Here is a 25,051-nt window from a genome sequence, read left to right as displayed (position 1 = left end):
TATACATGCGCAATTTGCGGCGTGTCCTATCTCTGGGCGTGCCCTCGTATTGCATCGTCCATTGTTTTTCATGGGGCCGACGGCAGCATCGCTAGGTGCATGTGGTGCGATGTTTCTCCATTGAAAACAACGGCAGAAACTCCGCGATTCTCCTCCGCTGCGGCTCTCAGCATGTTGACGAGTGCGATATCGCGCACTGATTCACGACCCGATACCGCGCTCGCCCGCATGGTTAGCCTTAGGTAACCAAACTAGGCCACATCCCTAAAGGAGTTAAACCGTCTGTCCCACATAACTGAGGGACATTTATCACAGCATTAATAATTGTGACTGAAACGACGTTTTCACTTCCACTTTATTATATACCCACAGCTTGCATTAGCCAAACAACAAGATGGCGGCAGCAGCCGCCCCGCCTCTACCTCCTGTACCATCACCATAGTAACCAGCTAAACTACCACATTCCAAACCATGGTTTACAAACAAGCTTTATTGACAACCGTCCACAATACACAGTGCGCCTTCAGGTGGCCACGCCCACTCCCGTCTAAACAGCGTCTATGATTGGCCTTCGTTTCGCACAGTTTCCTCTGTCACCACGCCCCCTCTGACTAATGTGAGGAGAGTCACCGAAACCGGAAGCGGTACCGGGAAGCGCCTGACACGGGCGGAAGCGGCGGGATAGGGACCGGGGGACGGAGAGCGAGGACGAAAAAAGGTAGGTGGCCGTGGTGATACGTACCTGTGTGTGCTGGTGTGTTATATATCGTTGTGGTGTATTACCGACATGTAATGTATGTTCCGTATTTGCTAGCTGTGCTCCCTGCAGTAATGGCGGCTGTGGGTGACGGTAATCAGGTGACAGGGTTATGGCTGCTCCAGTGTCAGGGTGGCATCACATAGGCTTTAGTAAGATTATGGGCGCCGTAGCGCAACTCTTTTACGCCACACACAAGATTTTTTGGGGAATCTGACCGACTTCTCGTGTGACCGCGCCAATGATGGATCTGCCCGTGTAAACGGACCGCCGAGCGTGCTAGCGGGACCTCGTTAGCTCATTCAAACGATACATCGGCGAGTCTAAAAGGGCCCTCGGGCGCCATTCGTACTCCGTGTAACACGGACGGCGTAAACCCCATTGGCGGCCGCCTTGGGGTTTTTGCGCACATAGAAATGCAGTGAATAGCTGAAAATACGCAGTTTTGGTCCGTGAGAACGCGGTGTAATTCATGGCCTGAACCGTCACGCGGCGGTGAGGCGCTCGGAGTACGCGGTGCACTTGTGGAGGAACTCGGGCCGCCCACACGAGCGGATGGGATCGCCAGCGACGGGCTAGTGAGTTGGCCGCTGCGCGTCTGATTGTACACACGAGGGGTTACCATTATTGGGCTGCGGTTTTTGTTTCCCCCGGCTGTGCGGCCGTTCGTCTCCGCCCTCATGTGGCGTCCGGTACTGTCAGCAGCAGGGCAGCTGCGTCCGCCGGGGGTTCGCTGCCGGCGCTTGTCTCGTAGGGAGCGTGGAAGGTGAGATTGACTCCTCGTTAGTCCGGTCGCTGCACAGATTTACGCTCGCTGATGAATGGCGATGACTGATCTGCATCAGATTCTGCGCCAAACATCATTTTAAACGTTTTTGGTGTTGTGTGTGTTTTTAGTTTACTTTTTCCTGGACAGTAGGACAAGCCCTGTAAATGCCCCTCCGTAAAGATGGCCGCCCCTCCGTAAAGATGGCCGCCCCGCCGTAAAGATGGCCGCCCCGCAGTCGTGCGCAGACAGCAGAATAAAAAAAGTCTACAGTCAGAAAATTAAACCGGATTAGAAAAATGTCATGTTTATCTGGTTTAAATTACTGAAACGCTAAATAAATTGGTGCTTATAGCCCCTCTGGGGGTCATTCACATCACCCGATGCGTAAAACTCTGCAAGCGGCCAACCAGAGCGTTACGGGTCTGTGTGAGCCGACCGCACTGCCTCACATGGGCCTGCGCAGCGTAACGTCTTTTGTAATTCCACGCTGTGTCTCCTAGCGGGTTGTGTGTCGCCACCCTACGCGGGTATTGTGTAGGGCGGTGTTGTATACACTGCGGTACGTGAGCACGCTGCCAGCTGTTTCCCACAGGTACCAACATGCAGCGTTTACACGCTAAGGGCTCCTTCACATTGGCGACGCGAGTGAAAACGAATGATTATGAAACCAATGGTTTTCAATGGTTTCATTCCCACTTGAGATATTTTCATGCTGGGAGGGGAAGCTACAGGGGATCTCCTAGAGATCTCCCTATATTTGGAGCAATAGGGGGGCGGGGCTAGAGAGGGTTCTCATAGTGATTTCTCTCTAGCCAAAAGAGTGGATCCCTCTAGCCCGCTCCCTCTCATCCCCACTCTTTCGGAAGCATATTTTTATATTCCACAAAACTTCTGCTCGACCCGACCCAAACGCCCAGTTGCTGTGACTTGGCCAACCCAAACGCCCAGTTGCTGTGACTTGGCCAACCCAAACGCCCAGTTGCTGTGACTTGGCCAACCCAAACGCCCAATCTGGTTGCAAATCGAGCAGAAGTCTTGTGGAATATAAATATATGCCTTGGGGAAGCCCTCTAGCCCTGCCTACCTATCTCCAAATATGGGGAGATCTCTAGGAGATCCCCTGTAGCTCCGCCTCCCCTACTCTCCTTGCTGCAAAGGTTTCTTTCAGCCCCGCAGGGATGCGAGGCTTTCTTTTTGAAAACTCCTCGCATCCAGGGGTTTTCAGAAGGACTGCAAGGACAATATTGGGCCATAAATCACACCCCGATGTCGCCCTCACCAGTGGGGCAGGAGCCCTAAGGCGGTCTGCACACAGCCGGGTTGGATTCCGCATGCGGGATCCTGCAGTGGAATCCCCCCCCTGTGCCGGCCAGTAGCCCTGCGTACCTGTCAGCAGTCTTCATAATCTGCTGACAGATTATGCCGCGCCGTCGCTAGGCGATGACACGGATCGCGCGACCTTTCTGCAGTGATGATTGTGGACGGGCCGCGGGTCAGACGGCTTCCACTGACTGCAATAGAAGCTGTCCGTGTGGCATCCGCCTAGGATAGAGCATGCTGAGATATTATTATTATTTTTTCTTTCGCCTGCGAGCGGAGAATCACAATTGTTCCGCTCACATTAGGCCGGCATGCTACGGCCGGTATTTGCTGCAGACCCCGGAGGCGGACCCCTGTCTTGAATTCCACAATGCAAATGCGGCCATGTGCAGCCGGCCTAATGTGAACGGATCAATGAAAGTCCATGTACTCTCACTGACTCCATTCACTGCGTGTCACACGGCCGCAATACCTGCCGAAACATGAACGAGCCCTTAAAGAAACAGCGCCTCCCGTTCTCATTCTTGGCCCTGCGTTCCTGCAGCTGTGACTTTATTTTCCTGTCAGCAGAGCGGCATGAGGCCCCGACTTCATTTATTGATTTTAACGTAGCGAGTTGTTTTTTCTGTGTTTTGTTCCCTTCCTGTTACCAGTGACTATACCGGACAATGTCAGATAAAATGGAGGAAAAGAGCGAGGTTGTCTTTACGCCACTCCCGCTGCACTAAAGATGAGAGGTCTACTGCGGCTGGTGATTGGCTGCAGTGGTCACATGTGGCGGAGACACAGACAGCCCTTTAAACAAAGCCCAGCAGACTACTTAACCCCTTCCAATCCAATTTGTATCCAGGTTTTCCTAGGGGACTTTTTCTGCCATTATACAACAGTGCTATCTGCTGGCTAAAGCCAGTACTGCATGAGGTGACACGTTGGATAGGCTCCGACAGCAGAGAGGCTGGCAATATACAGTAAGAGAACCCCGATGGACGACTACCAACATCAGAGCTGTACAGCCTTCAATCATAATGTCTTCAGAGGTCAGACAGTGGATTGGAAAGGGTTAAAGACCTTCCTAGCATTTAGAAAAAAAGGTAATGTCTCGGTCAGCCCCTTTAATTAGACCTGCGGTTTGGGGTGGTGGAGTGACAGCCCTTTGTTCTCCAGTCCGGACTCTGCTTATACTGTAATATAGTATCGGTGGATCCTCACAGATGGGGGTTTTATCCAATGGCGGCTTTTTAGATCTTATGTGATCCATCTACTTATCCCTCTAGTATTCTGTGTACGTTCATTAATCCTGCGGTACCTCCCGTTCAGCCGCTGACTATTTCCCCTGACCCCGCTACACACGTTCCCTCACTTCATGAGCGAGGAAGAAGCCGCTGCCAGAAGATTGAAGATATGTTGTAGTCCGCACGCCGGACCCTTCTGTCCCCCGACATTGCCCCGTACACAGTGGATGGTCATCCTTCATCTGCATACGGCCACCATCCGTTATGGCTGCCTGGGTGACGACTGCACATATTAGATCTCATGTCTTACATATCTGGGCGGCGTTACATTTCTCTCCGCTGACACGTATTGGGCGAGTGTTACCGCCTGCAATAAATGCATGTGTGATGAATGAGCCAAGTCAAGTGTTTGACCTCTAGTAAAGTTTAGCAATATTCTATACATCGGTGTGTAATAAGGTGATGCTCTATGTACACCGTCCTACCACAAGTAACTGGGCGCCTGAGCAAGAATCACAACTAGTAAGTAGTTCCATATGTTCATACTTAGTGGGGCTCCTTTGGCCCTACTGACATCGGATACTCTCCGTGGCATATTTTCTCCAAAGGTCTGATACACTTCGGATGGTATTTCCCTCCATTCATCCTGCAAACATCTGGTGAGTTCTACTGATAGGGGTGTCCACGGACTTCTGGCAGGAAAGTGTACATAAATGAAAGTATAACTCGTCCTCTTTTACGCAGTTGTTTCCTAATCTTGCCTATTAAAGCTCTTTTTTTTTTTCCCCACCTAATCTAGCATGGGTGATCTCTCCGTCAGTGATTAGCTTTACTTCTATCTGTTTCTAGGAAAGCTGGGTAACTACTAATCCGACCCCCACATCTGCTTGTTTCCCAGCCTCCGTGATGAGTAAATGTGTCCACTGACACAATGATATATCCCAGGTTTGCCAATAACTGACTTTATCTTCCATTTTTTCCCCCCAGTTTATCATCAAGGACCGTCCGATACAAAGGAGTCCCGATGCCGCTGGGCCTTGGCCGAAGAAAGAAGGCTTCTCCGCTGATGGAGGAGGATGATGTGGGCGAGCGCACCGCATTGGGGGTATCTCATGCCGGTGGGGTTTCCGGCAGCTCGATCTCCCCGCAGATACCAGGCCTCCCACCCCCAGCTCCTGCCCTGCGGCCTCGCCTGGTCTTTCATGCCCAGCTAGCTCACGGAAGCCCTACAGGGAGGATTGAAGGGTTCAGCAACGTGAAGGAGCTGTACGCCAAGATAGCCGAGGCATTCAATATACCTACGAGTGAGGTGAGCGCACGTTGTACCTCAGCTGCACCCAGGGAGACCTTGGTAAGGCTGCCTGTCCACTGGCGTTGCGATATCCCGCGGGAGCCACCGCGGGGAGCAGGAGCCAGCAGACGGATCTCCACGGTGAGCCTGTCTGACATATAGGCTCACCACGGAGAATCGCGGCAAGTGCGCTTTCCATAGCAACGCTATGGAGAGCTTTCACTGCGTTCCCCGCGGCGCCATTATCGCCGTGGGGAACGCAGTGAACATTCGCCCGTGGACAGGAGCCGTAATGCTGTTTTTACATGGCTTGATTTGAGTCAGATAAGGAGTGACTATCGTCGATCTTGGCGCTTGTTTAAAAGGCCGATGCAGACTGCATGGTGGGTGAACAAGCCTTGGCACATCCCCCATACACCTTCAGCATTGCCGGCAGCACATCCTCTGTTTACATGGGGAGTGATGTAAAAGATGTGATCACCCGGCAAACAAGCGTCTGATCGTTTGTCAGCTAATTACCAGGACCTTCACACGGTGCAATGATCAGGGGAACAGACTTTTGGGCAGTCGTTCATTCCTGATCATCGGCCCCTGGAAAAGGCCATTCAAAGAGCTGATGTCTAATGAGATCCATATGCTACATACAGGGTGATCAGAATAAAGCTAGAGGTCTTCAGGGTCTATAGCGAAAAACTATCATGCAGAACCCAATAGAAGTTGGTGTTTATACTCAGTGGGGTATGAGGTTTAGACTTCTCAAAGAAATAAGCAGTACCAGATATTGGCACCAGGGGAGTATTTGGCGCTGTATGTGAATGCAGCTGATGAAAGGATTCGGTTATTTAGATGGGTGCAGTACGACTGCCGGGCTCACACTGCCTGAAGTGTCGTACTGGTTACACTTTATTATCAGCGAGGTGATTACCAATTCACCGAACGTGCGCAAAGAACGCGCATTGAACCTTATCTATAAGGAGCGCACTGTACCCTATCTATAGGAACATGTACAGGGAGCACCCGGTGCACCCTATCTTTAGGGGCCTGTGTGAGGAGCCCACAAGGTGTTTACCATATCTACAGGGGGCCTGTGCGAGATGCCCGCCCCAGTCTTTACCGTATCTATAGGGGCATGTGCGAGGAGTCGTCACCCCACCCCTATTTTTGCCGTATCTATAGGGGCCTGTGCAAGGAGCCTGCCCCAGTGTTTACCGTATCTATAGGGGCCTGTGCGAGGAGCCTGCCCCAGTGTTTACCGTATCTATAGGGGCCTGTGCGAGGAGCCTGCCCCAGTGTTTACCGTATCTATAGGGGCCTGTGCGAGGAGCCTGCCCCAGTGTTTACCGTATCTATAGGGGCCTGTGCGAGGAGCCTGCCCCAGTGTTTACCGTATCTATAGGGGCCTGTGCGAGGAGCCTGCCCCAGTGTTTACCGTATCTATAGGGGCCTGTGCGAGGAGCCTGCCCCAGTGTTTACCGTATCTATAGGGGCCTGTGCGAGGAGCCTGCCCCAGTGTTTACCGTATCTATAGGGGCCTGTGCGAGGAGCCTGTCCCAGTGTTTACCGCATCTATAGGGGCCTGTGCGAGGAGCCTGTCCCAGTGTTTACCGCATCTGTAGGGGCCTGTGTGAGGAGCCTGTCCGAGTGTTTACTGCATCTATAGGGGCCTGTGCGAGCCCCCCCAGTGTTTACCGTATCTATAGGGACCTGTGCGAGGAGCCCGCCCCAGTGTTTACCGTGTCTCTAGGGGCCTGTGCGAGGAGCCCGCCCCGGTGTCTACCCTATCTATATGGGCCTGTGCGAGGAGCCCGCCCCGGTGTCTACCCTATCTATAGGGGCCTGTGCGAACTACTCGTGCTGATATCTTACACTTGAACTACACCACATATATCCTTGGTGGCGGCAGCATTTAGTTGTTTTTTTTTTTTTCTTTGTGAAATCTAATCCCCATGCCTCAGTGAATATACACACCCTAGCTTAATTATGAGCGTTGCCCCCATCTAATAAGAGGAGCTCGTTAATACTGTTGGAAGAGCTGATCGGATGGGTTTTATTTCCTACAAGCAGTCATGTCGTCCTGCTTGCTGTTTTGCAGTAAACACCTTGTGCTTGTGGTGTGAGCAGTCGTCCTGCTCTCCTCGCTGCCGGTGACGGTCACACGATGAGTGCGGTGTATAATTATCACTTCTCCTAGCATGTTTTAGTCAGCGAACACATTCTTTGTGGTGAAGGAGATGACAGACTGCCTCCTCTGCACTGCGTTGTTCTTGCACTTCCCCGGCGGCTGATGCTAATTATTTTTCTCACTTTGGGGCTTGCAGGTAATGTTCTGCACACTGAACACTCACCGTCTGGACATGGACAAGCTCCTAGGAGGTCAGATAGGCCTGGAGGACTTCATCTTTGCTCACATACGTGGCCAGAAAAAGGAGCTTGAGGTGTACAAGTCTGAAGACTCGCTCGGCCTTACCATCACCGATAATGGCAGCGGTTATGCCTTCATCAAGGTAGTATAAGAAGATCTAAATTACTCAAGATTATTGTATGACTTTGAGAGGGCAGGATTTGGTCAGTCTTTTGCATCTCTCCATTGTAGTTGTTCTCTGCAGGTCCCGCTGCAGGTCCCGGCATACAAATACTGATGCCAGATGCTGACCAAATACTGCCATCCGATTGTGGCCTCACCCTGTGCTTTCTAAACTCTGACTTCTGTATCTCCAGCGTATTAAAGAAGGCAGCATTATACACCGGATGCAACTCATCAACGTCGGGGACATGATCGAAGCCATCAACGGGAGGAATCTAGTGGGCAGCCGTCACTTTGAGGTGGCCCGAACTCTGAAGGAGCTGCCCAAAGGAAGAATCTTCACAATGAAGCTGTGTGAACCCAGAAAAGCCTTTGGTAAACTATTACAATCCCTATTTAACTTCATGTATTTTTTTAACCTATTATATTTACCTGTAGGAAAAAAGCCAAACCAGCAGCAGGGCCACCGTGAGAACGGTACTGGTGATATTTCTATAAGGGGCGCATCAGTCCTAAAAAGAAGCCCACACTCGCAAAGCAGCGGCCCTTGCAGAATCCTGTATGGTAAATCAGTCGGCCTCTTTTAATACACCATAATGTGTTTGAATGGGCCCATTTACTTTACATATATGAACCATCAGGCCCCAATAAGGCGCAGTGTCCACGGGCGGATTTAAATTGCGGACGATTCGCAGTTCAAGCCCCCCATAGGGAAGCGTGGGGCGTCCGCACTTCATTTAACAGATTTGATTTGCGGATGCCACGTGCGGAAAATAAATCGCAGCATGCTCCATTTTACGGCAGATGGACTCCATAGATCGCTATAAAAGCGAGTGATCTGCAATGCGTCCGCAGTTCAATTGCGGATTTGTACACAGATACCTCTCTGGTTGTTTGGAGACCTACCAGGGAGGCGGCAGGCACTTTGGGGGTGCGATTTTTATTTTTTTCTTCTTCCCGCGTGGACAATCCACAGTGCATCCGCCCAGAAAAAAGACCGCATCCACAATTGCCGGCAAGCATTTAAAAATAATTTCCGCACTGTCATGCAGGTAATCCGCGCATGCTGTGGACATGAGGCCTAAAGGTAGTTTTACGCGGCTCATTACAAGATGAATATCAAGTGCCAATCAACCAGATGGCCTGTACAGATGCTGTCTGTATTGGAGACCCATAAATCGTACATTCCCCATACACTTTCATTGCTTTCGGTAGCCAGTCACATACTTGTACAGGAAGATGATTAGGGCTGGGCAGTTAGTCAAATAAATTAGATTAATTGCCACTTTGTTGAGGCATAATTCTAGTTTTCATCAGAATGGTGAAATCAAGACTATCCCTGCCCTCTGTGTGTGGGGTGAATGCCAGGCTTGGGGGGCAAGTCGGGTGTGGGGGACACCAAAGGGTAAGGCTGTGGTAACTGGTGGGCAGGAAGGACATGGGGGCAGAGAGCAGTGGATGGAGTCTGTGGGGTGCATGCATAGTACATTGGGCTTAGATGACTGGGATGTTTGCATAGTACACAGGGGGCTGGGATGACTGGGGGATGTGGGACCTTATCCTTCATGTGTACATAAGTGAAGTTCATACCTTTCTTTCTTCATAAGTACTGATTATATCAAAATTGTTCCATTCAACTCTGATAGGCAGCAATTCCTTAATGGTTAATTACTATGTGATTCTCTCATGTTTAATGGAATAGGTGCACACGGTGTGAAAACATGGTTGCCTAATTGAAAACAATGGGAGCAACTCCAATCCTTCGCGCCGGAGGATCACTGCTTCCCTAAAGTGATGCGAGGCGGGTTTGACATAAAAATGCCTTGCATGTTGGCAAGCTCGATATCGGGATTGACTCATGGCCTGATATTACACTTACCCGTGTGTGAAGTTAGCCTAGTTGTTGTTCATTACGCACGTTCTCTGTTTGTTCCCAATTCATTGACCCATGTTAAAAAAAAGTCTTGACCCTGTTATCGCACCCAATGCTGCTTGTAAATGTGCTTATTTTTATTTTTAACTCTTGCATGACCACACGACTCCACATGGCCTCCTTTTTGATTCCATCTCTGAAAGTCTCAGACCGGCATGTGATGGATTAATGCTAAACATTTATTCCAGAGTCCAGACTTTGTAACGCTGACCGGCGTCCATATCCCACAATGTAGTACATGGGAGTATTGTAGGCGCTCAGGGCAGCGGTTCGAGGGTGCGGCTGTTTGCTCAATTCTGATGGAAGCAAGTTTCAGTCAACAGATCACTGCATAGAGTATGGTCGATACTGCTTCAAGGGGTTGTCTGAGGAAAAGAAGAAAAACGTGTGTGTGTGTGTGTGTGTGTGTGTGTGTGTGTGTGTGTGTGTGTGTGTGTGTGCTCGTGTGTGTGTGTGTGTCACATAATCTCGTGTTTCAATGACTACCCAACAACTTTGTAGGGAGGTGTGCGCTTCAGCGACCATAAATGAACAGTAACCGCTCTGTGTAGTACAGACACAACAGTCGTTCGTACGATGTAGCGACTATTTCCAGCGCCGGTTGTCCCGTGTAAGCTAGGGGTTGTCTGAGATTAAAATAAAAATAGTAAATAGACTAAAGGTATTCAGGGATCTAACTGCTTGTTTTGTCTAGGGGAGCATCATTGGGAAATGAAAATGGTTACATTCACATAGAACCCATCCAGCTAGGTTGGGTAGCATTATTACAGACATGAGCCCATGTAAGGGTAGTTCCACAAAGGTTGGGCAGAAAGTGGGCGCACCCCATTATAGTCAATGGGGTCCAACTATTAAGGCCTCATGCCCATGGCCGCATCGGATTCCGACTGTGAAATCTCAGTGGATTTGGACCCTGCGCCCCCCAGAGACCCTATACTCACCTCTCCAGATCTGCCGCAGGATGGACGGCTTCCATTAACTGCCATGGAAGCCTTCCGTGCCATTTTACGCACAAATTAAAACATGAGGCGATTCTCCCCTCCGAGCGGAAAATTGCAGTTGATTTCCGCTCGTGGGCAGGGGAGAATTATTTAAGATGGCATGTCCATAGACGGACATTGCTGTGGAATTCCACATTGATACTGCCGTCCGTGGGCATTGGACGATAATTAATAAACCTGTGACTATTTTTAGGTGCGCTGAAATGAATGACTTCTCGCTCATGGCCATGTTTACATGTAAACAGCTGTCGCCTACATTTGGTCTATCCATTGACTGTTGGGGCTATAGTTGTCCTGTGTGTAACGCCCCTAATTTTCCTTGATTTGCATTGAATGAGAGCGCAAATGTTGGTCATGTGACAGATAATCAAAAAGGAGCCTGGTCGGAGGAACTTCTGGTCACTGGATTTGCAGGGTGTCTCAAAAATGTGGAAACGCCCATATAAAATGAAACCGGTTTGGCAGACAGTGATCCAATTTTGCACACAAGCTATGGGGGAAGAGGAAACCTATTAGGCCACGCACCAACGTAACAGCCCTTTTGAATGCCGCCATCTTGGATTCTAATCTGCGCTTGTGGTTGCTGTATCAGTGACAGTTTCTGGTCGTCTAGATTTTAGTTCATCAGCGACAGAACCTGTTTTCTGAATTTGGAAAGAAGTTTGGGCAATGCATTGTGGGTAATGGGAAATTTTGGTCGGATGGCATGGATCGAAATCTGCTGCGACTCATTCACATTGCCTGCAATGAAGGAATATCACAGCGTTAACATGAGAACGTATAAAGTTACGTTAAAATGACGCACTCCATTGTTTTACTGGCGGTTAGAAAAGTCTATATCCCACTCCTATCTTCCCGTTGAATCCAAGATGACGGCCTGGCCTAACAGGTTTCTACTTTCCCCTGCAGCTTGTATGCAAACTGTGATCACCGTCTGCCAACACTTTTCATTCTGTATGGGTGTTTCCATACTTTCGGGACACCCTGTATAACAGGAACGTGTCGCTGACTACAACTCCCATCTGTCGGATCTCACATGGGAGGCTTGTTGTGTCGTACGGGGCGGAGATACATGGGCTTGTCAAATATCACACATGATATACATGAAACGGAAATTAGTAGAGGAAAGAGGGCTGTCTATGGTTCAGCCACCTCCCTGCCAGGGGAAATGCAGAACTCCTCACCACATGCTAGGATGCAGCTGTCCCAGGAGGGTTTTTTTTTTTGTACTGTTCCATGGGTACGCATATAGATGGTATATGGCTGGTACTCTTAAATGGGTACCGTCATCACTGCAACTCTTATATGGATGTTTGTAAGGCTTATACTGTTAGGCCTCATACACACGGCTGGATTTGCATTGCGGAGTCCAAAGCAGGCGTCCGCCTCTGGATTCTGCAGCAAATACCGCCCATAGCATGCTATGGAAAAGTGATTCTTCATGCACACAAGCGGAAACCAATTGTGGTTTTGCTCGCTGATAAAAAAAAAATCGTAGCATAATCAATTTTTGCAGTGGACTCCGTGTGGACGGCTTCCAATGTAGTCAATGGAAGCCGTCTGATTTGTGGCCCTTCACAACTGACATCGCAGAAAGGATGCAGATTCTGCGCCATCACTAGGCGATAACACTGGAAAAGCAGGAGTTTAAAAAAAAAAAATCTGTACCGCGCATGTCCAACGGCGAGTCGTGCGGATCATCTGCAGTACAGAAAAAGCAAAGAGGCTACAGGTACGAACGGATGCCGCCGCTGCTGCCAGAGTTGGATTCCGCTGTGCGCTCCCACATGCAAAATCCGACCCGCCCATGGGCATGCAGCCTTATGCAGCTGGTTGTAACACGGCTGGCAGTATGGGCATTGATGGGACTGGCACTACTCCATGCAGAATGCTATGTGACTAATAGTACTAAAGGCCAACTGCTTGTTTGTTCCTGGGATCTGTGATTGTGTAATGCAGTAGCCCTAGTATTCAGATAAGCTGCAGTAAAAAGTGTGAAGTGCAGAGATAAGCTGTATAAGGAGGAGTGCGGCTCCTCTGTGTAATCACCACTCTCTGTCCCTTCTCAGATATGATCAGTCAGCGGTCCAGCTCGTCGTCCAGTAGTGCCGGGATATCTTCAGGGAGAGGAACGTTACGTCTCAGAGCCAAGGGGCCGCCGACCGTGGAGGAGCTGGTGAGAGAGGTGGGGTCAGTGTATTGGTGGCTGTTGGTGGAGGGATCGCTGTGGTATGAATACAAAAATCAAAAATGTTATCAAGTTGAATAGTCGGTGATCCGGGGATTATTCCGATTACTGGAATTGGAGTCTGGAAGGAATTTTTTTCCCTTTAAATGGTTTCTAAATGGCATTGGGGTTTCTTGCCTTCCTCTGGATCAACATTGAGCGAGAAATAGGCTGAACTGGAGGCCTAACCTACTATGTTACTATGATTGTGTTGGGTTTGTACTGTTTGGTGCTACATTTTGGGGGGATGATACAGATTGACCTCTCTGATACATATTTCTTTGCCTCCATCCAGGTGTCGGTCATTGAGGAGAAAGCCATACAGAAAGTGGACGATCTCCTGGAGAGTTATATGGGGATCAGAGACAGTGATCTGGGTGAGTTGATGACCGGTGTACGTAGATGGCGCTGCTGAATACCAGCTCTGGAGGCATGATGGGCCGTTTACACTGCATGATTATCACTCAAAATTAATTCAAACAAATCAGCGATGTTCATGCAGTGTAAATGCAAAAAAAAAATGCTCCCTATTCGTTCACAGGTTCTTATTGCTGACTTCAGTCAGCATAAAAACCACCGCTGGATCGCAGGCCTGTTGTTCAGTGTTAACCCTCCCCACTTTGAGCTGCAACCTAGAGGTCAAGTCTGTCAGTCTAAACACTCTGCATGAGCGCTGACAACCTTAGGGCTCATGTCCACGGGGAAAATATGATTTAGGATCCGCAGCGGATTACCTGCACGCGGATCCGCACCCCATAGGGATGCATTGACCACCCGCGGGTACATAAATACCTGCGGATGGTCAATAAAAGGGATTTAAAAAAAAAATGGAGCATGAAAAAATCTGGACCATGCTCCATTTTCGTGCGGGTCTCCCGCGGGCTTCTATTGAAGCCTATGGAAGCCGTCCGGATCCGCGGGAGACCTAAAATAGGAATTTAAAGAATTTACTCACCCGCAGCGGGCCGGGAAGCTCTTCTCTTCCTCACGGCCGCATCTCCCTTGCTTCGGCTCGGCGGATGTGCCCGGCGCATGCGCGCGGCACGTCGACGACGTGCCGCCGGCGTGAGGAATTCATCCGCCGGCCGAAAAAGAAGATCCGGCCGTGAGGAAGAGCAGAGCTTCGCCGCCCGCTACGGATAGGTAAATTCTTATTTATTCGTATTTTCAGCGCTCATGTCCGCGGGGCAGGAGGGACCCGCTGCAGATTCTACATGTAGAATCCGTAGCGGGCCCGATTTTCCCCGTGGACATGAGGCCTTAGAGGTGACGTCAACACCCCTGCAGACATTTACCCGACTGTCGTCCCGATTTAAAAAGATAATTGGGCTCTGGAGTCACTTAAAGGGGTTGTCCCGCGGCGAAAGTGAAAAATTTTTTTTTTCACTTACCCCCGCATTCTGCGCTGTTAAAAAGAAAGCATGGGTTAGTTTTTAAAAAGCACATTGCGCTTACCTGCATCAGCGTTCTGCAGCTTCTTCTTTTCTTCTTGTGAAGATGGCGCCGCTGGTCTTCTCCCACGGTGGACCGCAGGTCTTCTCCCATGGTGCACCATGGATTTTCTTCTCCTTCCTTGCGTTCCATTGCTGATTCCAGCCTCCTGATTGGCTGGAATCGGCACACGTGACGGGGCGGAGCTACGATGACGACGCAGTGACCAGCTCGCCGGCACGAGCGGCCCCATTCACCAGCCAGAAGACCGGACTGCGCAAGCGCGTCTAATCGGGCGATTAGACGGCACCATGGAAACGAGGACGCTAGCAACGGAGCAGGTAAGTGAATAACTTCTGTATGGCTCATAATTAATGCACGATGTATATTACAAAGTGCATTAATATGGCCATACAGAAGTGTATAACCCCACTTGCTGCCGCGGCACAACCCCTTTAAGACTTCCATCACCTTGTCCTCAATAAAGGACTGTTTAAATAAATGGTGATTGACTTAGGATACTCTGAGAGGCGCTAAGGGGTCTAGAGCGTTCTAGCTGTCCTTTTGGAAGCAGACCAGTGGGGGGCTCCTGCTGCAGCCAGCTGCCTGAAGCCGCTATTTATTACACGGAATGATTATCATTCCGTTTGAATTTGAACGATAATCGCTCAATGTAAACACGGCCAGCGATTGAACAGCAATTCGTTCTCATCATTCATTTCATGCAAGCACGAAAATCATTGTTGGCTCATTCGCAAATTGTTTGTTTAAACCCCGATCGCTCAGTCGTTCTCATTCACTGATGCCGCCAAATGAACGATCCTGTAAAAAAAATAAATCTATTCATCTTTGTGTTTAAACTGTGACATCATTCACTCAGGCAAATAATTGTCGCTTCGTGTAAAATAACCCGTACAGCAGAGATGGAGACCGAGCTAAACTTGGGGGAATGAAGGAAGGGATGGATTGTTGGTGTAGTTCTCTCCTGTCTAACGCTCTCCGCATACATTCAGCTAAACATTGAAGGGAGAAGGCTCTCTAGGGAAGAGCAGGATCACCCGGGCGACATATAAGCAGCCTTACTGGAGCTCTGGCTTACATGCAGTAGCCAAAGAATTCTTTATATCGCTTGTATATTACTTCAGTGTTATAGCGGATCGTGGTTTATAATCACTTTGTCCTTTCTGCATACCTGGCCAAGTAGTAGCCGGTCTAGGAGGCCGATCCAAATGTTGGAGGCCAGCAGTGCACGATGTGGGCCTGGATTGGTACTGCAACGGGGCATATGGGAGCCTGGCCTCACCATCACTAGAGGTTTGGCCACAGAGGTAGTCAGAACGGCAGTATTGGCATTCCTTCATCCCCCGAATTCTTTCTTTGGCTGACACAGATGACTGACTGCTGCTCCGGGGAGAAGGCTCTTGTAGAAGCCTCGGACTGCTAAGTGGATGACCAGCAAGAATTTTATTACTTTTTTCCCCTAAGCTTTGTTATAATGGAAATCTGTTATCGGCACTCTGACTAAGCTGGCTTATGATGGGCTTGTGCTTATAATGCACGCCAGCCAGGCTGAACAAGCAGAGCTGCAGTGTAAAGCTTGGGGAAAGAATGGCACAGCAGTTCGGGTCACTGATGACATGGAAGGTGGATTTCTGACTGGCTTTTAAACTTCCATTTATCACCCAGGAGTCATTAAAGAGAACCGGTCATCAACTATAAGCAACATAAACTAAGGTATGGCGCTTATGGTGTAGGTGACGTGGCGTGCGCACACTGCCATAAAGACAAATGGGAATTCACATGCACAGCCTTCTGAAAGGAGTCAAGCTGGCTGGGCATGGGCTGACTTTGACGGGGACACCGCAGGAATGGGTAAGCATGAGACGCAGCTCTCCAGGCTCCACGTCACCTAAACTATAAGCACCATAACTTAGTTTATGCTGCTTAGGAATTGTATCAAAATCGACTTATCACCTGTCTGTAGGACAGGACATAAAAGGATGATGGGTTGGGGTCCACCGCTGAGACCCCATCAATCCTAAGAATAGGGCCCCCTCCCCTCCTCACTACAAGCAGGTGAGGTAGTGATACTGTACATATGCGATTTGCCACTCCATGCAATCTCTGAGCCCGCAGTGAGGAGAAGAGGGGGGTAAGGACTGATGTTCTCAGGATTAGTGAGGGTCTCAGTGGCAAGACCCTCACCAATCAGACTTGAATCACCTATCCCATACATAGATTAATCAGAACTGTGTCTTTAAGGGATTTTCCTGGACATGAAAAAAATGAATATTCGCCTATCTTGGTGGCTTCTCGTCCAGCGCAGAAGCCCCATAACCCACTTCTTCATTTCAAGCCCTTTTTTTTTTTTTTAAATGTCCTGAAAACCCCTTTAATGCAGTCCAGCTGAGAAGCCGTGTCACTAGTATAGCCCTTATGTAATGTTATAAAACCTTACGTTAATCTCTGGTCACTCCACACACCGGGAGTCGTGCCGCCGTCAACGGTGTGTGGATGATGAGGGTAGTTATCTGGCAGGTTTGCCGCACATCTTGTCCCGCCATGCACTGATGGTAAACGGTCCCTGATGGTTAAACTGTCGGCTTCACAAGGCAGCTGCACACATCAACTCCATATTATTACTGCTTCATGTTTCTTTTTTTCTTCCCTGATGCATCATTTATTTAATTTTGCTTAATTGGATGAGTGAATGTGAAATCCGTGCCAGATATTCTGCATTAATCTGACCTTGTTTTGCCCTCTCCTACAGCTGGCACCATGGTAGAGCTGGGCATGGATAAACAGAACCCCGACGACTTCTCCCAAGCCTTGGACCGCACGCTCGGGGACTTCGCTTTCCCAGATGAGTTTGTCTTTGACGTCTGGGGGGCAATAGGTGATGCCAAGGCGGGACGCTACTAAATGACCTTAACCCCTGCACCATTCCCTTCCCCCTTAAAGGGGGTGTATCCGCTGCTTCCCGTCCACATCTCTATCATGCAGTCCCTGGAGGTCGGCACATCGGTTGAGGGGGGATTTTCTAAGGGCTAAACCACTGCTGTGAAGATCCTGGTCTTATTATGTCACTCCTTCCTGCTATTACATCACCGTCGTCTTCAGCGGAGACTGTCGGGAGGCGCCTGGCCTTGACTGATCCTCCAGGGTGACTGCTACAAACGGGCATGAACGTTAATGCAAACCCAGGATATACTGAGCTAGAGGGAGATGGCGGGCACGGACAATACTGCACACTACAACCTCTAGAGTAACACTCCATTACATTCCTTGGATGGATATCTAGTGAATACTAAGCTAATGGGATAGTTGGACCCCCACATCCGATGGTGGAGATGCGGTGACGTCTCCCCCCGTACAGAACACTTTTCTAATGTTAAAGTCTATAACTGCTAAAAGAGTAGTATGTTACACCCTCTGCATTCGGAAGAGGCCGGTTACTAGCGCCACCTACTGTCTGGGTGGCAGAATTGCAATAATGATTACGGTGCTTCTTGCTGGATCAGAGGGGTCATTGACCTAGATAATTTATGTCGTCAACTCACAAGTTTATTTTCTGTGTTCCCGATTTATGACTGTAAGAGAAAAAGAATTTATTAAAAGATTTTATACATAGGAGCTTCCGGGGTTATAATTTACCAGTCGGAAAAAATTAGAATGTTATAACCTTACAGCCAACTAATTGATTCCCCATCTCACCTGGCAGCCGGCCGGTATAGAGGGGCGACATCTCCTTCTGTAGACGGCCGGGTCAGGGCCTCCTTATCTTGGCTTCATATCCAGACCGCACAATGCTTCCAGAACTTAATGCATAGACAGGACACCCCGCACCTGTGTGACATTAAGGGGTCTACTATAAGACGCGCTAGGATGGGTCATCAATATAAGACGTCTCAGACAATCCCTTCAACAATGGTTGATTGGTGGGGACCACCGATCAGCTGATTGTCGGGCCTGCTGTCGGTACAGACAGCACTTAATGCAGATAGCATCGTCTGTATTGCAGTGGCCCGGTTTGGTACTGCAGGTGGTGTTTGTATTGAATTCAGTAGGCGCTATACTGGTAGTACCAAACTGAGCCGCTGCAGTGCTGACAGCTTTATCTGCTTCAAGTGCTGTCCGTACTGACAGCTGGCCCGGGGTTCAGCTGTTCGGTGGGGTTTGCCACTTAGGATCCCCACCTATCAACTGATGACCTATCCTCCATGATAGGTCATCAATAGTAGATGCGGACAACCCCTTTTATATGTTCTCTGGTTGTCTAGAGTGCTGTAGGGGTTAATATTTTATTCCTTGGTGATATGAGGTAGAATTGCGAGGATTAAAGGGGCATTCTGGACACGGGCTAGCATTTTAAAATCTAATGCACATCATCACAAGAAGTCATCGTATAGTCTGTTCACTGTACCGGGGCTAGATACTCTCTTAATTTGCTATGTTAGGAGATCTTGCGCCTGAAAAATATCTCCACTTCCTACCCTGTCCGTGGCCTCCAACATCCTGTGAGCAGTGCATGATGGGAGGACGGGGTGGAAGCACTGCAATGTGTTACTCATGTACAGTTCAGAGTGACTGGTGGTCCTGTCTGCTGCAGCAGCTTCCTCTGGCACTGAGAGGGAGCTTGGTGCTGGTAAGTTGTAGGACCTGTGAGCTGTGGGCGGAGCTTGCTGGGAGGTGATGCATGCACACACAGCAACAGATCGGCAGCTACACGGGAAGTAGAAAAGGTAAACCTATGGGTAAATGAGCCTCGTGTGGCGCAGAGTGTTAAGGCAGCAGAAATGCAGTCCTAAGCGCTCTCACGACCGCATGGTTCAGGTAGCCGGCTCAAGGTTGACTCAGCCTTCCATCCTTCCGAGGTCGGTAAATTGAGTATCCAGCTTAGTGGGGGGTAATAAATAAATTACCTGAAAGCACTGCGGAATAAGTTGGCGCTATATAAATAACAAGTTTTATTGTATGTATTTAAATCCATAGCAAACGCCACCAGGTATGAACTTGCACTTATGTACATTTTAAAGGGACATGTCGGATTATATGGTCATCATGAACTAAGTCTATGGGTTCATAGGATATGGGGCGTGGAATCTAGGGTGTACTTGGTATACTACCGTTCTCACTGTCGGGCCCCCTTGGTGCATGCAATGGACTTACCTCTGCAGTCGGTGCACATGCACACCCATAGTTAACAGTGTGCGCGCATGCACACTGACTGCAGAGAGGAGTCCAATGCACGGACTGAGCAGCAGTTTCCAAGGCTGCCAACAAGGGAATGAGGGGATAAGTCATTATAAAAAATATACCCTGGACCTCAGCGGCCCCTGTCCTATGAGCCAATGAACTTAGGTCATGCAAGCACCATAAACCAACGTGTGTGCGTGCGTGCGTGATTACTACACATGAAGTAATTCTGTAGCATAATTTCTTAGAACTCTGAATTTTTCTGTTCCTCTGTAATTCCTCCTGGAAACATGCAGATAAATCGGACTAATTCACAACTGGGTATTACCATTTGCCTCGTCAATAGGGCATGTCCTTACAGTTTGACACTGTTGTATCAGAGCTGGACCTGTAGGGGGCACACCCATTGACAAGGGGAACGTTAACGCAGTTGTCAATTTATTAATACGTTTCCAAGAAGATTAACAGAAGAACATTGCAGTGCAGGAAAGCGATGCTCCAGAATTGTTGGCCCGTGGGGAATGCAAGTATTTACTAAAACAGAGATGTCAGCAGGGCCGACAGATCCTCTTCAAGTGCAATTAAACCTGCCGCTCCGTCCCCATTTATATAGGGAGCAGGATCTGTGCACAAATATCTTCATTATTAATTCATGTCCCTCCGGAGCAGTAATCACCGCAGAGCTATTACCACCCGTGTTTACAGGAAGCATGGATGTATGGCCGTCTGCGGTGACTGATGACGTGCAGCGGCACCCATGGTGTATATACTGGAGGGTGACGTGACCTCTGCACGGACCGGGCCTCGTTCTGCGTGTTGCTATATGTATGTAGTATGTGTTGCCTCGGAGATGGGTTGTGTGTGGGAATTTGTCAGCTGCTTCTGTGAGAAGATTAGCAGTTCCCTAAACACTGAGAGCCCTTAATTCCTCCGAGACCCGCAGAGCTTCGCTCCGTTAACCCTTCCACGGTCCTGCCTTGCGTGGCTCGCCTGCATTAGATCAGTGTTCTGGGGAAGGACAGAGACTAGAAAGAGTTGGGTCACCTCGTGTGTCATTGATGTACGGCTCCTGTCAGAAGCGCAGCACGTCACAAAGCGAGAGGCCTTGAATCATCAAAGGCTGTTATTGTAACTCCTAATGCTCCCAGCTGTCTCCATGCTTCTACAGTCAATACACATCCATCACTGAGCGGCCGGCGCACTATTCTGCCGCACGGATGCTCAGTAATGCGTGGAAACACACGGCAGACTGCATGGAGTTGTTCTCCTCTGCCCGAAACGTCTAGTCACAGTTGTATCTGGGAAAGCTGGGTGACATCGGTACAAAGCCAAGCGTTGTCAACCATTAGGAGTGATTACCTGCCCTACAAGGGGCAGTTTGCACCCAATGAACAGGCCATGTAAAGCCAGTACAAATGTAAAGGGTTAATCCAGGTAGGTGAAATACCTGGCCTGCTGGTGCCAGCCCCTCCACTTATGGCACGGTCATGTGCTATAAAGTTGCATCCACCTTCCCAGCAGTGGTGATATCATCATTGGTCCTGGCTGTTCAGCCTTAGGTTAGAGGAGGTTTTGTCATAAGAAAATTATATATATTGCAAAGATGGGCACAGATGCAGCTTGGTGAATAAATAATGTACCAGAACCAAGCTCATATCATAAATACAATACCATAACCAAATTCAGTATATAAATACTGCACCAGAGCCAAGCTCAGTACGTAAGTACAGCAACAGAATCAAGCTTAGTCCATAAATTATACCTTAAACCAACCTCTGTGCATAGATACAATACCAGAACCAAGCTCATAATATAAATTACCATACCATAACCAAGATCAGTATTTAAATACTGCACCAGAACCAAGCTCAGTACGTAAGTACAGCGACAGAATCAAGCTTAGTCCATAAATATACCTCAAACCAACCTCTTTACATAGCTACAATACCAGAACCAAGCTCATAACTTAAGCAGAATTAAGCAATTGTGCTGTAGGACCGCCAATTGGGCTGACAGCGGAGCCTTGGACTATCAGAGGGGAAAGGCAGAGCCAGGAGGAGGATGATTGATGTAGCTCCACAAGATACTGTTGCATGTTAGATTAACAGGCATGGTGGACCTAAGTGGGGCTACTTCTGTCTCATGCCTCCCAACCTCACACTGGTGGCCACCACTTTGTGCGAATGTACAGGCCACATGTAGCTAAGGCTGGCATATAAATGAGCCGAACAGCCAACCCCCCCCAATGATGCCACAGACGGTGGCTAGGTGAAGAGAGCTCAGGTGATAGAACCTGGTTATAAGGTATCTCCCCTTCCTAGATTACCCCATGGGTTAGCTCTCCTGACCTGCCAGTTTTAGTAAATACTTGAATTCTCCATGAAAACAATTAAAAGGCATCTTTTCTTAGATTTCTGCATTGTACTGTTCCTCTATTATTCCTCCTGGAACTGTATGACTAAATTGACAACTGGGCATCATCATTCTCCTTGTCAAGGTGGCGGTTTCCTCCACACAAAAGCATGGCAACTAGCTGTAAGATGCCTATAGTTTTGCAGAGCAGTAATTAAAGGGGTTGTCCCGCGAAAGCAAGTGGGGTTATATACTTCTGTATGGCCATATTAATGCACTTTGTAATGTACATTGTGCATTAAATATGAGCCATACAGAAGTTATTCACTTACCTGCTCCGTTGCTGGCGTCCTCGTCTCCATGGTGCCGTCTAATTTTCAGCGTCTAATCGCCCGATTAGACGCGCTTGCGCAGTCCGGTCGTCTTCTTTTCTGAATGGGGCCGCTCGTGCCGGAGAGCGGCTCCTCGTAGCTCCGCCCCGTCACGTGCCGATTCCAGCCAATCAGGAGGCTGGAATCGGCAATGGACCGCACAGAAGACCTGCGGTCCACCGAGGGAGAAGATCCCGGCGGCCATCTTCACAAGGTAAGTAAGAAGTCACCGGAGCGCGGGGATTCAGGTAAGCACTGTCCGGTTTTTTGTTTTAACCCCTGCATCGGGTTTGTCTCGCGCCGAACGGGGGGGCTATTGAAAAAAAAAAAAAAAACCCGTTTCGGCGCGGGACACAACCCCTTTAATGCTGAAAACCATCATGTCTGTGGCTGAGTTATAGGAGTTAGTTAGAAAAAACAATTTTTTCTCTAGAAACAGCGCCACTCCTGTCCATGGTTGTGTTTGATATTGCAGCTCTGACCCATTTGCATGAATATGCAGATATCAAATATTTTACACTGCTTTTTGTGTTTTATTCCCATTATTGTCAGGCCCAAGAAGTAGTGAAGTTAAAGAAGCCATTTTGTATTGGTTTTTGCACAATCTCATCCATTCCTCTCTTCACTTTGCTTTCCATTGTTTGTTTGAAAAAGGATACACATTGATGGCCTATCATTAGGTCGGTACAAAACCAGAAACCCTACCAATCAACATAGACAAGGTGCTTCAATTCCTTCTGTGTTTTTCTAGGCACAGCACCGCATACACACATGTGGCTGTACCTGGTACTGCAGTTTGGAGCCAGTAAGGCCTTTAACGCTTTGCAATCCAATTTGGATTCAGGGTTTCCTAGGGGGCTTTCTCTTTCTGCCATTATACAATGGCACCATCTGCTGGCTAGAGCCAGTACTGTGGTATGGGACATGCTGGAGAGACCCCCGACAACAGAGCGGCCAGTAATATACAGTAAGAATACCCTGCCGGACGTCTTCCAACATCGGAAGCTGCACAGCCTTCAATCAGAATGTCTTCAGACGTCAGACAGTGGATTGGAAAGGGTTAATTTATTATTTCAGCCTGAAAAGCTGCAATAATCAGGCACAATATTAACACTTTACTACTAGACCATAATGTTTTAATACACTCATCGACAGAACAAATAAGGCACCCAGAAGTTGTTGGAATGGAATGAAACTTCATCTGTGTGATTGTGATGATGATATGTGGAAGGAATTACAATATTAGAGCAAAAGGATAACATTTATTGAGGAGAACTGTATAATTCAGAGGAGGTTCTAGTACCTTCTTGAGCCGCCTCTAGCCTGAATACATGCTGGGATGCGGTTGGACATGGAGGCTTACAGGCTCTGCATGTTCTCCTGCGGCACATTTGCCCACAGATGTTGTAACTGGGCCTCTACATCCTGCACCCTGGTAGGCTGCAGAGGCTGGCATCCCAGAGAGTCCCATAAATGCTCAATCGGGTATTAATCTACTGAGTGGGCCGCCCATGGAGATGTGGTAACCTGGCAGAGGCATTCCTGGGAATCCTGCATGTGGGCGAGCATTATCCTGTCTGTTGGAAGCCCTGCTAGGAGAGCCAACATGTGGTTGTAAGGTGTCCTGAACATGTCATTGTCCCTCGATCACCACTAGGGGTGGCCGACTGTTGTATATGATGGCCCCCCAGACCATCACACCAACGGTTGGAACAATGTGTCGCTCCACAACAAAGGCAGGATTTAAGCATTCACCAGTAGGCTTCCATACTCAAACTCGACAGTCGGCTCCCAAACAGAACCTGGATGCATCGTGAAAGATGATATGGCTCCAGTCCGTAGCAGTCCAGGTTTCTCATTCAGGACACCCCTGCAGATAAAGGCGATGGTGTTGGGGTGTCAATGGCAAGACACATAATTGGCAATGTGACACCAAGTTTCATTCTATTAAGCACCTAGAAATGGTTCAGACAGAGACAGTACTGTAATGAAGCTGCCACCTGTGTCTGGATGGTGGATAATGAATCTGTTGGATCTGCTTGTTGGCATGTCGAACAATCCTCTCTACTGGTGGTCTGTCTGGGCCGTCCGGAGCCTGTTCGCCATATGTACGTGCCCTCATGTAACCACTGCTCCTAACGGCTTGGTCAGAATGACCATCCAGCTTCTCACATTCCAATAATGAGTCCCCTTTTAAACTCTGTTAACTAGGCAAAATGTCTCCGGGTGCATCGTAGAGACGTCTAGTGGTCAACGGTCTCTCAACAAGACGTACACTACATAAAAGTAGCCTCTGAGGGCAACGGGGAAGCACTTTTATGGCCACTGGTTTTAAGACCCAGTATCTAATCAGACCACAACTGCAATAATTTCCATATCCGCCTGAGACATAACTGCATGCTGAGTTTTACAGCAATCTGACATTTCTCTCTGGGTGCATTATTGTTTCTTCACTGAGTGCATAATGATCCAAGGTAGCATCTTCACTTGAAATGTTACAGCAATAAGTGTTCCTGCAATCTATGTACTTTCCTCTTTCCAATTAACCCCTCGGCACATCTATATCCCAGTGATCCTCCTTGTCGTAGACTACAAATGTACAGAAACCCCTCTAATACTGTCCTACTCAGCCCTCCAGATGTCCAAC

General features: G+C 48.8%; 1 protein-coding gene across 2 annotated transcripts; it reads left to right on the top strand.

The window, feature by feature from the left end:
- Positions 1-602: 602 nt before the first annotated feature.
- On the top strand, positions 603-18,118 carry GIPC1 (GIPC PDZ domain containing family member 1). Of its 2 annotated transcripts, none has more exons than XM_066593221.1 (7): positions 603-718; positions 5,066-5,387; positions 7,688-7,873; positions 8,088-8,268; positions 12,897-13,003; positions 13,350-13,431; positions 17,256-18,118. In XM_066593221.1, exons 2-7 carry the CDS (start codon positions 5,103-5,105, stop codon positions 17,405-17,407), a joined length of 993 nt encoding a protein of 330 aa, XP_066449318.1. In that variant the 5' UTR covers positions 603-718; positions 5,066-5,102; the 3' UTR covers positions 17,408-18,118. The 2 variants fall into 2 exon arrangements, with proteins under 2 accessions (XP_066449318.1, XP_066449316.1); XM_066593219.1 differs by having other exon boundaries at positions 12,897-13,012.
- The last annotated feature ends 6,933 nt before the right edge of the window (positions 18,119-25,051 follow it).

Source organism: Eleutherodactylus coqui, chromosome 2, assembly GCF_035609145.1.
Source record: "Eleutherodactylus coqui strain aEleCoq1 chromosome 2, aEleCoq1.hap1, whole genome shotgun sequence".
NCBI lineage: Eukaryota > Metazoa > Chordata > Amphibia > Anura > Eleutherodactylidae > Eleutherodactylus > Eleutherodactylus coqui.
This window is presented reverse-complemented; position numbering and strand designations above follow the sequence as displayed.

Excerpts from the sequence above, each read along its gene's own strand:
- GIPC1 (XM_066593219.1), top strand. The coding sequence starts at position 5,103 with ATGCCGCTGGGCCTTGGCCGAAGAAAGAAGGCTTCTCCGCTGATGGAG. Across the intron at positions 7,874-8,087 it reads GCGGTTATGCCTTCATCAAG|CGTATTAAAGAAGGCAGCAT; the intron begins GTAGTATAAGAA and ends CTGTATCTCCAG. Across the intron at positions 13,013-13,349 it reads TGGAGGAGCTGGTGAGAGAG|GTGTCGGTCATTGAGGAGAA; the intron begins GTGGGGTCAGTG and ends GCCTCCATCCAG.